The sequence below is a fragment of the Macaca thibetana genome, chromosome 11 (genome assembly GCF_024542745.1).
Source record: "Macaca thibetana thibetana isolate TM-01 chromosome 11, ASM2454274v1, whole genome shotgun sequence".
Taxonomy (NCBI): Eukaryota; Metazoa; Chordata; class Mammalia; order Primates; family Cercopithecidae; genus Macaca; species Macaca thibetana.
This window is the reverse complement of record NC_065588.1, coordinates 96,646,121-96,660,438: the sequence shown is the minus strand read 5'-3', so window position 1 is coordinate 96,660,438 and position 14,318 is coordinate 96,646,121. Positions and strand designations below refer to the sequence as shown.

Below are 14,318 nucleotides of genomic sequence, written 5' to 3'. Positions count from 1 at the left end.
GTTGCATAGCAATGCTTGTTATTTTTTATTGATTTCATATCCTGAGACTTTGCTGAAGTTGCTTATCAGCTAAGGAGATTTGGGGCTGAGACGATGGGGTTTTCTAAATACACAATCATGTCATCTGCAAACAGAGACAATTTGACTTCCTCTCTTCCTATCTGAATACCCTTTATTTCATTCTCTTGCCTGATTGCCCTGGCCAGAACTTCCAATACAATGTTGAATAGGAGTGCTAAGAGAGGGCATTTGTGCCGGGTTTCAAAGGGAATGCTTCCAGCTTTTACCCATTCAGTATGATACTGGCTGTGAGTTTGTCATAAATGGCTCTTGTTATTTTGAGATACGTTCCGTCAATACCTAGTTTATTGAGTTTTTAGCATGAAGGGCTGTTGAATTTTATCAAAGGCCTTTTCTGCATCTATTGACATAATCATATGGTTTTTGTCATTGGTTCTGTTTATGTGATGGATTATGTTTAATGATTTGCAATATTGAACCAGCCTTGCATCCCAGGTATGAAGACAACTTGATCGTGGTGGATAAGCTTTTTGAAGTGCTGCTGGATTCGGTTTGCCAGTATTTATTGAGGATTTTTGCATCGATGTTCATCGGGGATATTGGCCTGAAATTTTCTTTTTTTGTTGCATATCTGCCAGGTTTTGGTATCAGGATGATGGTGGCCTCATAAAATGAGTTAGGGAGGAGTCCCTCTTTTTCTATTGTTTGAAATAGTTTCAGAAGGAATGGTACCAGCTCCTTATACCTCTGGTAGAATTTGGCTGTGAACCCATCTGGTCCTGGGCTTTTTTTGGTTGGCAGGCTGTTAATTACTATATCAATTTCAGAATTTGTTATAGGTCTATTCAAGGACTCGACTTCTTCCTGGTTTAGTCTTGGGAAGGTATATGTGTCCAGGAATTTATCCATTTCTTCTAGACTTTCTAGTTTATTTGCATAGGGGGGCTTATAGTATTCTCTGATGGTAGTTTGTATTTCTGTGGGATTGGTGGTAATATCCCCTTTATCATTTTTTATTGCATCTATCTGATTCTTCTCTCCTTTCTTCTTTATTAGTCTGGCTAGCAGTCTATGTATTTTGTTAATCTTTTTAAAAACCCAGCTCCTGGATTCCCTGATTTTTTTAAGGGTTTGTCATGTCTCTATCTCCTTTAGTTCTGCTCTAATCTTAGTTATTTCTTGTCTTCTGCTAGCTTTCAAATTTGTTTGCTCTTGCTTTTCTTTTAATTGTGACGTTAGGGTGTTGATTTTAGATCTTTCCTGCTTTCTCCTGTGGACATTTAGTGCTATAAATTTCCCTCTACACACTGCTTTAGCTGTGTCCCAGAGATTCTGGTATGTTGTGTCTTTGTTCTCATTGGTTTCAAATACCTTATTGATTTCTGCCTTAATTTCATTATTTACCCAGTAGTCATTCAGGAGCAGGTTCTTCAGTTTCCATATAGTTGTGTGGTTTTAAGTGAGTTTCTTAATCCTGAGTTCTAATTTGATTGCACTATGGTCTGAGAGACTGTTATGATTTCTGTTCTTTTGCATTTGCTGAGGAGTGTTTTACTTCCAATTATATGGTCAATTTTAGAATAAGTGCAATGTGGTGCTGAGAAGAATGTATGTTCTTTTGATTTGGGGGGAGAGTTCTGTAGATGTCTATTTGGGTCACTTGATCCAGAAGTGAGTTCCAAGTCCTGAATATCTTTGTTAATTTTCTGTCTCATTGATCTGTCTAATATTGACAGTGGGGTGTAAAGTCTCCCACTGTTATTGTGTGGGAGTCTAAGTCTTTTTGTAGGTCTCTAAGAACTTGCTTTACAAATCTGGGTGCTCCTGTAGTGGGTGCATATATATTTAGGATAGTTAGCTCCTCTTGTTGCATTGATCCCTGTACCATTATGTAGTGCCCTTCTTTGTCTTTTTTGATCTTTGTTGGTTAAAGGCTGTTATATCAGAGACTAGGACTGCAACCCCTACTTTTTTTTTTTCCATTTGCTTCGTAAATATTCCTCCATCCTTTTATTTTGAGCCTATGTGTGTCTTTGCATGTGAGATGAGTCTCCTGAATACAGCACACTGATGGGCCTTGACTCTTTATCCAATTTGCCAGTCTGTGTAATTGGGGCGTTTAGCCCGTTTACATTTAAGGTTAATATTGCTATATGTGAATTTGATCCTGTCATTATGATGCTAGCTGTTTATTTTGCCCGTAGACAGTGGGTGCAGACCACAGAGGGTAAGCTGAAGTAGAGTCTGCTTGGCCTCACCTGGGAAGCTCAAGGGGTTGGGAAACTCCCTCCTGTAGCCAGGGGAAGCCGTGAAGGACTGTGTGTCCCATGAGGGATGGTGCATTCTGGCCCAGATACTATGCTTTTCCCATGGTCTTCGCAACCTACAGATGAGGAGATTCCCTTGGGTGCCTAAACCACCAGGGCCCTGGGTTTGAAGCACAAAACTGAGTGCCGTTTGGGCAGACACCAAGCTGGCTGCAGGAGTTTGTTTTTCAAACCCTAGTGGTGCCTGGAACTCCAGCGAGACAGAACTGTTCACTCCCCTGGAAAGGAGGCTGAAGTCAGGGAGCCATCAGCACATTCCATGCCCAAGGAGCCCAGCCAGCTAAGATCCAATGGCTTGAAATTCTTGCTGCCAGCACAGCAGTCTGAAATCGACCTGGGACACTCGAGCTTGGTGGGGGAGAGGTGTCTGCCATTACTGAAGCTTGAGTAGGCGGTTTTTCCCTCACAGTGTAAACGAAGTCACCTAGAAGTTCGCACTGGGCAGAGCCCACTGTAGCTGCAAAGCCACTATAACCAGTCTGCCTCTCTAGATTCCTCCTCTCTGGGCAGGGCATCTCTGAAAGAAAGGCAGCAGCCCCAGTCAGGGGCTTATAGATAAAACTCCCATTTCCCTGAGACAGAGCATTGGAGGGAGAGGCAGCTGTGGCACAGCTTCAGAAGACTTAAACATTTCTGCCTACTGGCTCTGAAGAGAGCAGCGGATCTCCCAGCACAGCGCTCAAGCTCTGCTAAGGGACAGACTGCCTCATCAAGTGTGTCCCTGACCCCAGTGCCTCCTGACTGGGAGACACCTCCCAGCAGGAGTAGACAGACACCTCATACAGGACAGCTCCGGCTGGCATCTGGTGGGTGCCCCTCTGGGATGAAGCTTCCAGAGGATGGAATAGGCAGCAATCTTTGGCTGTTCTACAGCCTCCGCAAACAGGGCAAACAGGGTCTGCAGTGGACCTCCAGCAAACTCTAACAGACATGCAGCAGAGGGGCCTGACTGTTAGAAGGAAAATTAACGAACAGAAAGGAATCGACAGAAAGCATCAACATCAACAAAAAGGACGTCTACACAAAAATCCCATTTGAAGGTCACCAACATCAAAGACCAAAGGTACACAAATCCACGAAGATGAGGAAAAAACAGCACAAAAAGGCTGAAAATTCCAAAAACCAGAACGCTTCTTCTCCTCCAAAGGATCACAACTCCTCACCAGCAAGGGAACAAAACTGGACAGAGAATTAGTTTGATGAATTAACAGAAGTAGGCTTCAGAAGGTGGGTTATAACAAACTCCTCTGAGCTAAAGAAGCATGTTCTAACCCAATGCAAGGAGGCTAAGAACCTTGAAAAAAGAGGAATTGCTAACTAGAATAACCAGTTTAGAGAATAACATAAATGACCTGATGGAGCTGAAAAACACAGCATGAGAACTTTGTGAAGCATACACAATTATTAATAGCCGAATCAATCAAGCAGAAGAAAGAATGTCAGAGACTGAAGATCAACTTAATGAAATAAAGTATCAAAATAAGATTAGAGAAAAAAGAATGAAAAGGAATGAACAAAGCCTCCAAGAAATATGCGACTATGTGAAAAGACCAAAACTCCGTTTGACTGGTGTACCTGAAAGTGAAGGGGAAAATGGAACCAAGTTGGAAAATCCTCTTCAGGATATTATCCAGGAGAACTTCCCCGACCTAGCGAGACAGGCCAACATTCAAATTCAGAAAATACAGAGAACACCACAAAGATACTCCTCGAGAAGAGCAACCTCAAGACACATAATCATCAGATTCATCAAGGTTGAAATGAAGGACAAAATGTTAAGGGCAGCCAGAGAGAAAGGTCGGGTTACCCATAAAGAGAAGCCCATCAGATTAACAGCAGATCTCTCTGCAGAAACCCTATAAGCCAGAAGAGAGTGGGGGCTAATAGTCAATACTCTTAAAGAAAAGAATTTTCAACCCAGAATTTCATGTCCAGCCAAACTAACCTTCATAAGTGAAGGAGAAATAAAATCCTACACAGACGAGCAAATGATGCGAGATTTTGTCACCACAAGGCCTGCCTTACAAGAGCTCCTGAAGGAAGCACTAAATATGGAAAGGAAAAACCAGTACCAGCCACTGCAAAAACATACCAAATAGTAAAGGACTGCAATTTCTATGCAACTCTTAATCCTGGGCTAGGCTTAGAGTAAACTGACTAGGATGGCAAGTGTCCTAGGGAGATCTAGGGAGACAACAGCTGGGACAGATAAGGGGGTGCTTGCACCATCCCTCCCCCAACCCCAGGCAATGCAGCTGGCAGCAACAAAAGGGTCTCCTTCCTTCTGTCTGAAGAGAGGAGAGTGAAGTGTAAAAAGGACTTCGTCTTGCATTTAGGTAACTGCTCAGCCACAGTAGAATACAGCACCAGGCAGTCTTAAGGGCCCAATCTAGATCCCAGCTCATGGATGACATTTCTAGACATACCTAGGCTAAAGGGGAACCCACTGCCTTGAAGGGAAGGACCCAGTCCTGGCGGGATTCATCATCTGCTAACTAAAGAGCCATCGGGCCCTGAATAACCAATAGTGATACCCACGTAGTACACCATGGGTCTTGGGCTGTGCTGGTTTCAGGGCGGTGACCCAGAACATTCCCAGCTGTGGTGGCTATGGTGAAAGACTCCTTTTATTTGAGAAACCAGAGGAAAAGCAAAGGGAACTTTGTCTTGCACCTTAGGTACCAGCTTGGCCACAGCAGGGAAGAGCCCCAAGTGGGTTCTTGAGGTGCCCAAATCCAGGTCTAGGTTCTTGACAGCAATTCTGGACAAATCTTCCAGATAGAAAATCAACAAAGAAACATCAGACTTAATCTGTACCACAGACTAAATGGACCTAATAGACAGTTACAGAACATTTCAACCAATGGCTACAGAATACACATTGTTCTCAAAGAACTCTTGAATAATGCCCTACCAGCACAGGTAACCGAAGTAAAAACGGACAAATGGGATCACATCGAGTTAAAAAGCTTGTGTACATCAAATGAAATAAACAATAAAGTGAAGAGACAATCCACGGAGCGGGAGAAAATGTTTGCAAACTACCCATCTGACAAGGGATTAACAACCAGAATATATAAGGAACTCAAAAAACTCAATCAAAAAAAAAAAAAACTAATAATCTGATCAAAAATGGACAAAAGATTTGAATAGACATTTCTCAAAAGAAGACATACAAATAGCAAACAGGCATAAAAAAAGGTACCCAACATCAATGATCATCAGAGAAACAAAAATGAAAACTACAATGAGATATCATCTCACTCTAGTTAAAATGCCTTCATACAAAAGACAGGCAATAACAAATGCTGGAGAGGATGTGGAGAAAATAGAACCCTCGTACACTGTTGCGGGGGGATGTAAATTAGTACAAGAACTATGAAGAACAATTTGGAGGTTCCTCAAAAAACCAAAATTTGAGCTACCATACAATCCAGCAATCCCACTCCTAGGTGCATACTCAAAAATAGAAAGGAAATCAGTATAGCAAAGAGATATCTGCACTTTGCTGATATTTCACAATAATCAAGATTTAGAGGCAAACTAAGTGTCCATCAACAGATGAACAGATACAGAAAATATGGTACATATACACAATGGAGTACTATTCGGTCATAAAAAAGGATGAGATCCTGTCACTTGCAACAAAACACAGAGGGAACCGGGGGTCTTTATGTTAAGCAAAATAACTCAGGAACAAAAAGACAAACTTCCAATGTTCTCCCTTATTTGTGGGAGCTAAAAATCAAAACAATTGAACTCATGGAGATGGAGAGTAGAAAGATGGTTACCAGAGGCTAGGAAGGGCAATTGCAGGAGGTGGGGGAAAGTAGGGATGGTTAATGGGTACAAAAACAATAGTTAGAAAAAATGAATAAGACCTAGAATTTGCTAGCACAACAGGGTGACTAAAGTCAATAATAATTTAATTGTACATTTAAAAATAGCTAAAAGAGTATAATGGATTGTAATACAAAGGATAAATGCTTGAGGAGATGGATGCCCATTTCCCATGATGCAATTATACATTGCATGCCTGTATCAAAGTATCTCATGTATAAGTATATATACCTACTATGTACCCACAAAAGTTAAAAATAATTTTTAAAAAGTTAAGATGGTATTTTGCCACAATTATTTAAAAAATACAGTGAAGAGAATAACAAGATAAGCCACAAACTGGGAGAAAACCTTTGTAAATTATGTAAATTATGTACTGTGTCCACACATAAGTCAATAATAAGAAAACAACCCACTCAAAAAAATGGGCAAAATATCTGAAGAGGCATTTCACCTAAAAAGACATCCAGATGGCAAAGAAGCATATGAAAAGATGCTCGCTATCATTATTGATCAGAGAAATACAAATTAAAAGCACTATGAGATACTACTGCACACCTGTTAGAATGACTGATACCAAAGAGACCAACATAGCAGATTTTGGCAAAGATGTGAAAAAAAATGGAATTCTTATATGCTGCTGACAGAAATGTAAAATGGCACCACCACTATGGAAAACAGTATCATTTTCTTAAAAAGTGAATCATACACATACCATTCGATCTAGCCATTTCTCTCCCAAGTACTCGGTTAATCAAGAGAAATGAATGTGTATGTTCATACGAAAACTTGTATATGAATGTTCATAGCAGCTTTATGCACAGTAGTCAAAAACTAGAAACAACCTAAATATTATTAACAGGCAAATTGACTAACTGTGGTATATTCATAAAATTAACAACTCGGCATTTAAAAAAAAAAAAAAGTCAACTATTGATACACACAACACGTGAATCTCAAATATTATGCTGGTTAAAAGAAGCCAGACCAGCACGGGCACGGTGGCTCACGCCTGTAATCCCAGCACTTTGGGAGGCCGAGGCGGGCGGATCACGAGATCAGGAGATTGATTGAGACCATCCTGGTTAACACAGTGAAACCCCATCTCTACCAACAATACAAAAGATTAGCCAGGCGTGGTGGCAGGCACCTGTAGTCCCAGCTACTCAGGTGACTGAGGCAGGAGAATGGCGTGAACCCAGGAGGTGGAGGCTGCAGTGAGCCAAGATCGCGCTACTGCACTCCAGCCTGGGCAAGAGAGTGAGACTCCATCTCAAAAAACAAAAAAAGAAGCCAGACCGAAAAAGAACAGGTACCATATGATTCCACTTATAACATTCTAGAAAATGCAAATCTATCCATAGTGATAGAAAGCAGGTCAGTAACTTTCTGAGATAAGGCATAGAAAAACTGCAAGGAACAGGAAGGAGGGATTACAAGGGGTATGAGGAAGCTCTTGGGAGTTACGAATAGATGCAATATCTTGATTGTGGTGATGGTTTCACAGGTAAGTATATGTCGAACTTATAAAACCATATATTTTGAATATGTGTAGTTTACTGTATGCCAATTATATCTTAATAAAGCTGTTCAAACGTAATAAAAATAATGTCTGCCCAAAAGGAACTTAGAATCTACTATATAAATTTATTCTATGGCACTGAAGATATTATTTTATTTTATTTTTTTTTAAGATAGGTTCTCACTCTGTTACCCAGGCTGGAGTGCAGTAGGACTATCATAGCTCACTGCATCCTCAACCTCCCAAGCTCAAGCGATCCTCCTGCCTCAGCCTCCTGAGTAGCTGGGACTACAGGTGCACGCCACCATGCCCAGCTAATATTTAAAAATTTTTTTGTAGAAACAAGGTCTTGTTATGTTGTCTTGCCCAGGGTTGTCTCAAACTCCTGAGCTCAAGTGATCCTCCCTCCTCAGCTTCCCAGAGTGCTGGGACTACAGGCATAAGCTGCCAAAGTCAGCTTTGAAGATATTACTTTGGTAAGCAGGCAAAGGAAATCTGAAAAAAATGAGCATATGTGAAAAGGCTAGCCAGGCGCAGAGGCTCATGCCTGTAATCCCAGCTCTTTGGGAGGCCAAGGTGGGTGGATCACAAGGTCAGGAGTTCGAGACCAGCCTAGCCAACATGGTAAAACCCCGTCTCTACCAATAATACAAAAATTAGCCATGCGTGGTGGCGCATGCCTGTAATCCCAGCTACTCAGGAGGCTGAGGCAGGAGAATCGCTTGAACCTGGGAGGCAGAGGGTGCAGTGAGCTGAGATCGCGCCATTGCACTCCAGCCTGGGCAACAAGAATGAAACTCCATCTCAAAAAAAAAAAAGAAAAGAAAGAAAAGGCTAACAATACTGCTTGATATCTACTAAGTAAATTCCTTAAAGATAAAATTTTTATTTTTATCAAAGACTTTTTTATTTCAATTGAATGCTTTATAAAATTTGTTCAGTTTAAAATTCGAAAGAATCAAAAGGAATTGACTCCATCCACCAGCCAATAAGTGATCCCCCCAAAGGTTACCAATGTTATCAGTTTGACATGTTTAAAATATCATTTAAGCCTAACAACAAACTGCAGAAAAAATTTCCAGAACATAGGAATAATGATTAAATTACTAACAAGAACCAAAAGTTTACATAAAGTAGTTTTACATGGCTAGTAAGTTTGAAATGCTAAAACCAATTTTAAAGGAAACAACTCTTTTTTACATGTTAAGTAAAAACACATACCTGAAGCAAACCATATTTGGTTTCTACATCATAAAGTTTATAATCCTTAATGTCTGGAGATATAGGGGAAGGTAGATTTTCCCAGTTACCAAGAACATTGGCTAAACTGGCAAAAACTGGTTCTGTACAAAATGCCAAGCAATCCCTGTTTTAAAAAAGAAAAAGGTTTTTACTATCATATTATTACACATTATCAAAATCAAATATACATAAAATATTAGTACTTCTATTAAACTATCAAGAAAGTAGACTATTTTACATTTGGTAATTTCAGCATAGACATAATCCACTTAAACCAACAAAGTTAGGAGCCTCTGCATACAAATTATACTAGATAAATCACTTGGTCTTTTAAACTAAGTGTTGTGATAATTGTGATATTTTTTAAAACTTAAAAAGTGAGAAAATAAAACACTACTTCAACAGTCTTGTTCAAATGATTGATATTCTTTACAGAAAACCAATAAACTAATTAAAAATACCGTTACATTATACCTATGGTATTATCTTTATTTATAAAGCTGTTAATTTTCAGAATACGCTCAAAGGAACTTCCGGATTTCCCACAGATGACCCTGGAATAGGAGTAGTCAGGAAGAGAGACAAGGCATAGCTAGCTCCAGCAGCCCAGTTCCCACTTCACAAAGCAGTTTTGCTTTTATCTATTTTATATGTCATTTTGAAAGGTATCAGTTATTAAATTTTTTAAATTACTAGTCTTTCATGTACAAGAATATTTATAAACTCAGAAAATGTTAGATATTAACATTCAATGGCCTTACAGAGTAATGATCAAGAGCTCAGGCTTTGAGGACAGATACCTGACTTTAAGTCCCAGCATCCTTATGTGCTATCTTGGTAACAATGGACACTATTGTTCTGAGCCTCACTTCACCCGTTTGTAAAATGGTGATAATAGATCCGCCTTAAAGGGTTAATATAAAGATGAAATCAGAAAATCATGTAAAATACATAAAGCATGTAAGCTCAATAAGCTAACCACAGGTATTATAATTACCAAGCATTTGCCACTCAAGCCCTAACATTTTAGGCCTTGGGCTTTAGGCTCTGGCAATGAAGAACTACAGAGTAGTTCAGTAACGTGGCTATATAACAAGCTTCTGGGCCTGCGTAGTAACTGTTAAATGGCAGTTATGTCCTTTAACAGATGTCTCATCTGTTCCAGTACCTGAATAACTTTTCTTCTGCCTTAAATCTGTTTTTCAAATGAGAGCATATGCAGAAGCTTAATATATAAGAAATAAAAACAGAGCTTAGGTTGAAGGAGAGAAAGGGTCACATTGTCCTGCTACCTGCTCAGCCATCATCAAGGAAGCTGCCTTATTCTGTACTCCCAACACTTAGCTCATTAACACAATGGACCATAAGGCATGCTTTTGTTGAACTGTAAGGTCAAAAAAAAAAAAAAAAAAAAAAAAAAAAGACCTGTCTTACAGACTCACAGAGTGTCTTCTCTGCTAAGTCCCTTTGAATCTACTTTTTTAGCTTCCAAACTGTCATTCTACTAAAATTACTGAATGTGACTAACAACCTCTCACTGGTCAAATGTAACGAATTCTTCTCTGTTCTTATTTTCTTTTTTATTCTGTGTTCCCCAGTGTTAGTGGGTTTTCTTCCTTCCTTTTGCTTCCATGACATGCTGCCAATTCTCCTGCCATACGACAATATTTCTCCTAATTTTTTCTTTGGCTCTCGTTTTCCCTACATTTCAAGGTTCTTTCCTCAGTACTCTGCTCCTTTTACTCATACTCTTGAAAAACTCACTTTGTTTTAGGTTTTAATTACTGCCTGTAAGTGACTCATCCCCATATACATCACCAACTCTGGACTGTCATCTGAATTACTCTTTCTGTAGTGCATTTCCTTTGGGTAATTCCAGTGTCATCTCAGTATTATTAATTCATTAAAAACTGGAAGTTTTCTTTTTCTTCCCTAAAGTGTCCCTATTTCTATCAATACTACTACAATTTTTACAACCTAACAATTAGGATATCTTAAAGTAATCTTTGAATTGTCTCTCTTCATGATTGCCAATAAATTCCTAATTCTATAATATTTAAATCGCTATACAAAAAGCTGCAGGGACACAGAAAAGTATAACTCATAGTCCTTCTCCCCTCAAGAGACCCGAAGCGTAATTACGAGATATAAGGCATGTAAATACAACATAAAATAACAAGGATAGGTAGGATTCTAATAGGTGACATTAGAGATACTGATAGAAAACACTCCAGAGGAAATAGCACCAAGAAATACAGAGTCAGGAAAGTGTAGGATACGTGTGGGATAAGCTCTGTGTCCTCCACCTTCCCATTTTTCCCCTATACTTAAAATTCCTAAGGGCCAACAGGGCCACAGGACACAAATACCAAACGATCTGATTAAGATTTTCTGAATTAAGAGAGGGGAATACAGTCTGCTGAGGAAGAAGGAAGAAAGGCATACATTTGGGGTTATAAGTAATGTCGAAAAGGTTATCTAAAGGAGTGTTAAAAGTGCCACAAGCTTGAGGGTCCAGTTAAGATTTCATAGATTTCTACGCTGGGATACAGTCTATGTTGGGATACAGGATTCACAACAGTATTAAAGAGACAGAAACTATAGTGTTCTGGGTTTATCAATGAAAAGAAAGGCAATGAAAAATATTTTTATGGCAAGAGACATATGAGCAAGCCAGGTACAGTGGCATGCATCTGTAGTTCCAACTACTTAAGAGGCTGAGGCAGGAGGATCACTTAAGCTCGGGAGTTCAAGACAAGCCTGGGCAACGATAGCGAAACCCCATCCCAAAAATTAAAAAAGAAAAAGAGGCCAGGCACAGTCACTCACACCTGTAATCCCAGGGAGGATCACTTGAGGCCAAGAGTTCAAGATAAGCCTGGGTAATATATAAGACCCCATCTCTACAAAACAAAAAAGTTTTAAATTAAAAATCAAAAAATTAGCTGGGCATGGTAGCACATACTTGTAGTAGTCTACTTGGGAGGCTGAGGCAGGAGGATCACTTGAGCCCAGGAGTTCGAGGCTGCAGTGAGCTATGATGGCACTACTGTAATCCAGCTTGGGCAACAGAGTGAGACTCTGTCTCGATCAATCAACTGACACATGAGCATATTTTTGAGTAGATACAGCAGGGTGCAGTAAAAAATAAAAACATGGACTCAGGAATCAAAATGACAAAATGAATCCTAGCTCTGGCACTTAAAACCATTGTTTCTTTGATCCTCTGTTCTGTGTTAATTGTGAGAATTAGATAAATTAAACAATGTAAAGCATTTAGCATAGTTTTTCACATAGTAAATATTTGTATTTTTCCTTTTATGTTTAAAAAAAAGATCTTGTGCCTTTGAAGGGTGGGTTACTGAAGATTCCAAGTTGCAGAAACTCAAAATATAATAAAAGATAAAAGCAAAACTGTACAATTGAAGGGAGATGGGACCTTCATTCCACACAGCCTGGAACCCTGCCAGCTCTGTGTCCTCCATCTTCCCATTTTTCCCCTATACTTAAAAATCCTAAGGGCCAACAGGGCCACAAGACACAAATACCAAACGATCTGGTTAAGATTTTCTGAATTAAGAGAGGGGAATACAGTCTGCTGAGGAAGAAGGAAGAAAGGCATACATTTGGGGTTATAAGTAATGTCAAAAAGGTTATCTAAAGGAGTATTAAAAGTGCCACAGGCTTGAGGGTCCAGTTAAGATTACATAAATTTCATTTTCTTGTCATTCTCAGTAACACTTCCCAAGTGCACCCTTGAGAAAAATAGATGGTAAAGTAACTGAGAGCTATGGACTGACATGCTGGGCATAGTAGAAGGTTAAATGTCTGAAACAGTAGTTGGTACACACACAAAATTGGCTTCCAAATACTGTACCAATGAAAAGGAGACAAGAAATTCTAGCAAATTAGCAAGGACAGCTACTTTCAGGCAAGAACTGTATTCCATACCCTTGCATCTTCTATTTTGACTACTGTAGTGAAGAGCACAGGGTAGGCACTGAAGTACAGAATCATGGCAAAAGTAAAGAAAGTATTAATATTTCAAAGAGAGACATATACATAGACAGTGCAAATAAATTTTAGGGAGAAAACAAATGTATAAGAACTCAACACTGACAGTATAAGAATTTTTCACTGACAATACTTGAAACGGACAGATTTCAAATATAAAATTATTTTTAACTATTTGTTCAGGAAGTCTACTATGTAAGTTTTTATAAAAATTTACCTGGATTCCTCTAAAGGATGCTGGACAGTAAGAAGTCGAGGGTGTCGAAGCCGAGTTAACTGCTGGACTCCTCGTTTTAGAGAATCAATGATTTGATCCTTTTCAAATTTTTGATACTTGTCAATCAGTTTTTTATCAAAGACAAAAACTGCCACTTCCTAAATAAAAGAATTGGGTAATTTTAGTCAAGAAATATAGAAAAGTAATAAAATTATATGAACATCACAATCTACAAATAGAAATAACTACACCATAAAAATTTTAGCATCACTGTAATACTTTTCTGATATCAAAGAGTTGGTTTCCTTATGATAGTAAATCTAAACATTTTGAAAGGTGTAAAACCTAGAGTCCTCATCTAAAGAACACAGGAAAAAAACCTTACCTTTGAATTCTGCTATCACAGATACATATTAACTGTGTACAGTCTGTTGTTTCCTGTGTAGTAAACTCTTACGGACACAGAATTCAAAGAAAATGTTTAAAAATTTAAAATGTAACTTACAATGATAATCCTGAAGTATACTACGAAATCTTGAAATGCTTTTTGAAAGAAAGGTTGTACGTCAGGGAGCACTTGTTTGTAAGAAAAACAAATTTGCAGTATCTTTTAGATATGAATAATCTATATTCTATCTCATACCTTCCTATCCCCCATCTTGTTAGGGGCAGTAAATGTAAATGGTTACTAGTACAGGGACTTGCTCTCCCACCACCTCTCTTTGAAATCATTCACAGCTTATTTTATACTATTAAAAGCACACATCCTCCCTATCATCTTCTTCCTTTCACTATCCCTCAGATACCCAAGGAAAAACAGTTCTCATCTAGTTACCTCCTCTTAACAAATCAATAAAAAAAAACTCTACCGATAGGTGATGTATTAAATCACTGATGTGTGTTCTCGGTAATAATGCAAAATAAACTGGAAGCAAAATTAGCAAAGAATGCTAGCCTTCCAAAATTCCTTGAAAGATTTAGAAACTCTTTCAGAATTTCTATGTCTTTGAAAGCCTCAAATTAAACCTACTGCTACTCAACTATCAATATCAATATCCAAGACATTATTCTTCTATTCTCATTTTTTTCTCTTCTAATTATTTTCTTCTGCATTTTTGCTATATTAGCATTATTA

At 38.8% G+C, this 14,318-nt stretch overlaps 1 protein-coding gene across 2 annotated transcripts in view; it reads right to left on the bottom strand.

The window, feature by feature from the left end:
* SCYL2 (SCY1 like pseudokinase 2) overlaps positions 1-14,318 on the bottom strand; it is a 70,439-nt gene that overhangs the window by 31,578 nt on the left and 24,543 nt on the right. For both annotated transcript variants that reach the window (XM_050750058.1, XM_050750059.1), the window contains exons 3-4: positions 13,184-13,341; positions 8,932-9,076 (exon numbers count right to left, since the gene is read on the bottom strand). In XM_050750058.1, the coding sequence (XP_050606015.1) occupies positions 8,932-9,076; positions 13,184-13,341 (303 nt within the window). The remainder of the gene's footprint in view (positions 1-8,931; positions 9,077-13,183; positions 13,342-14,318) is intronic.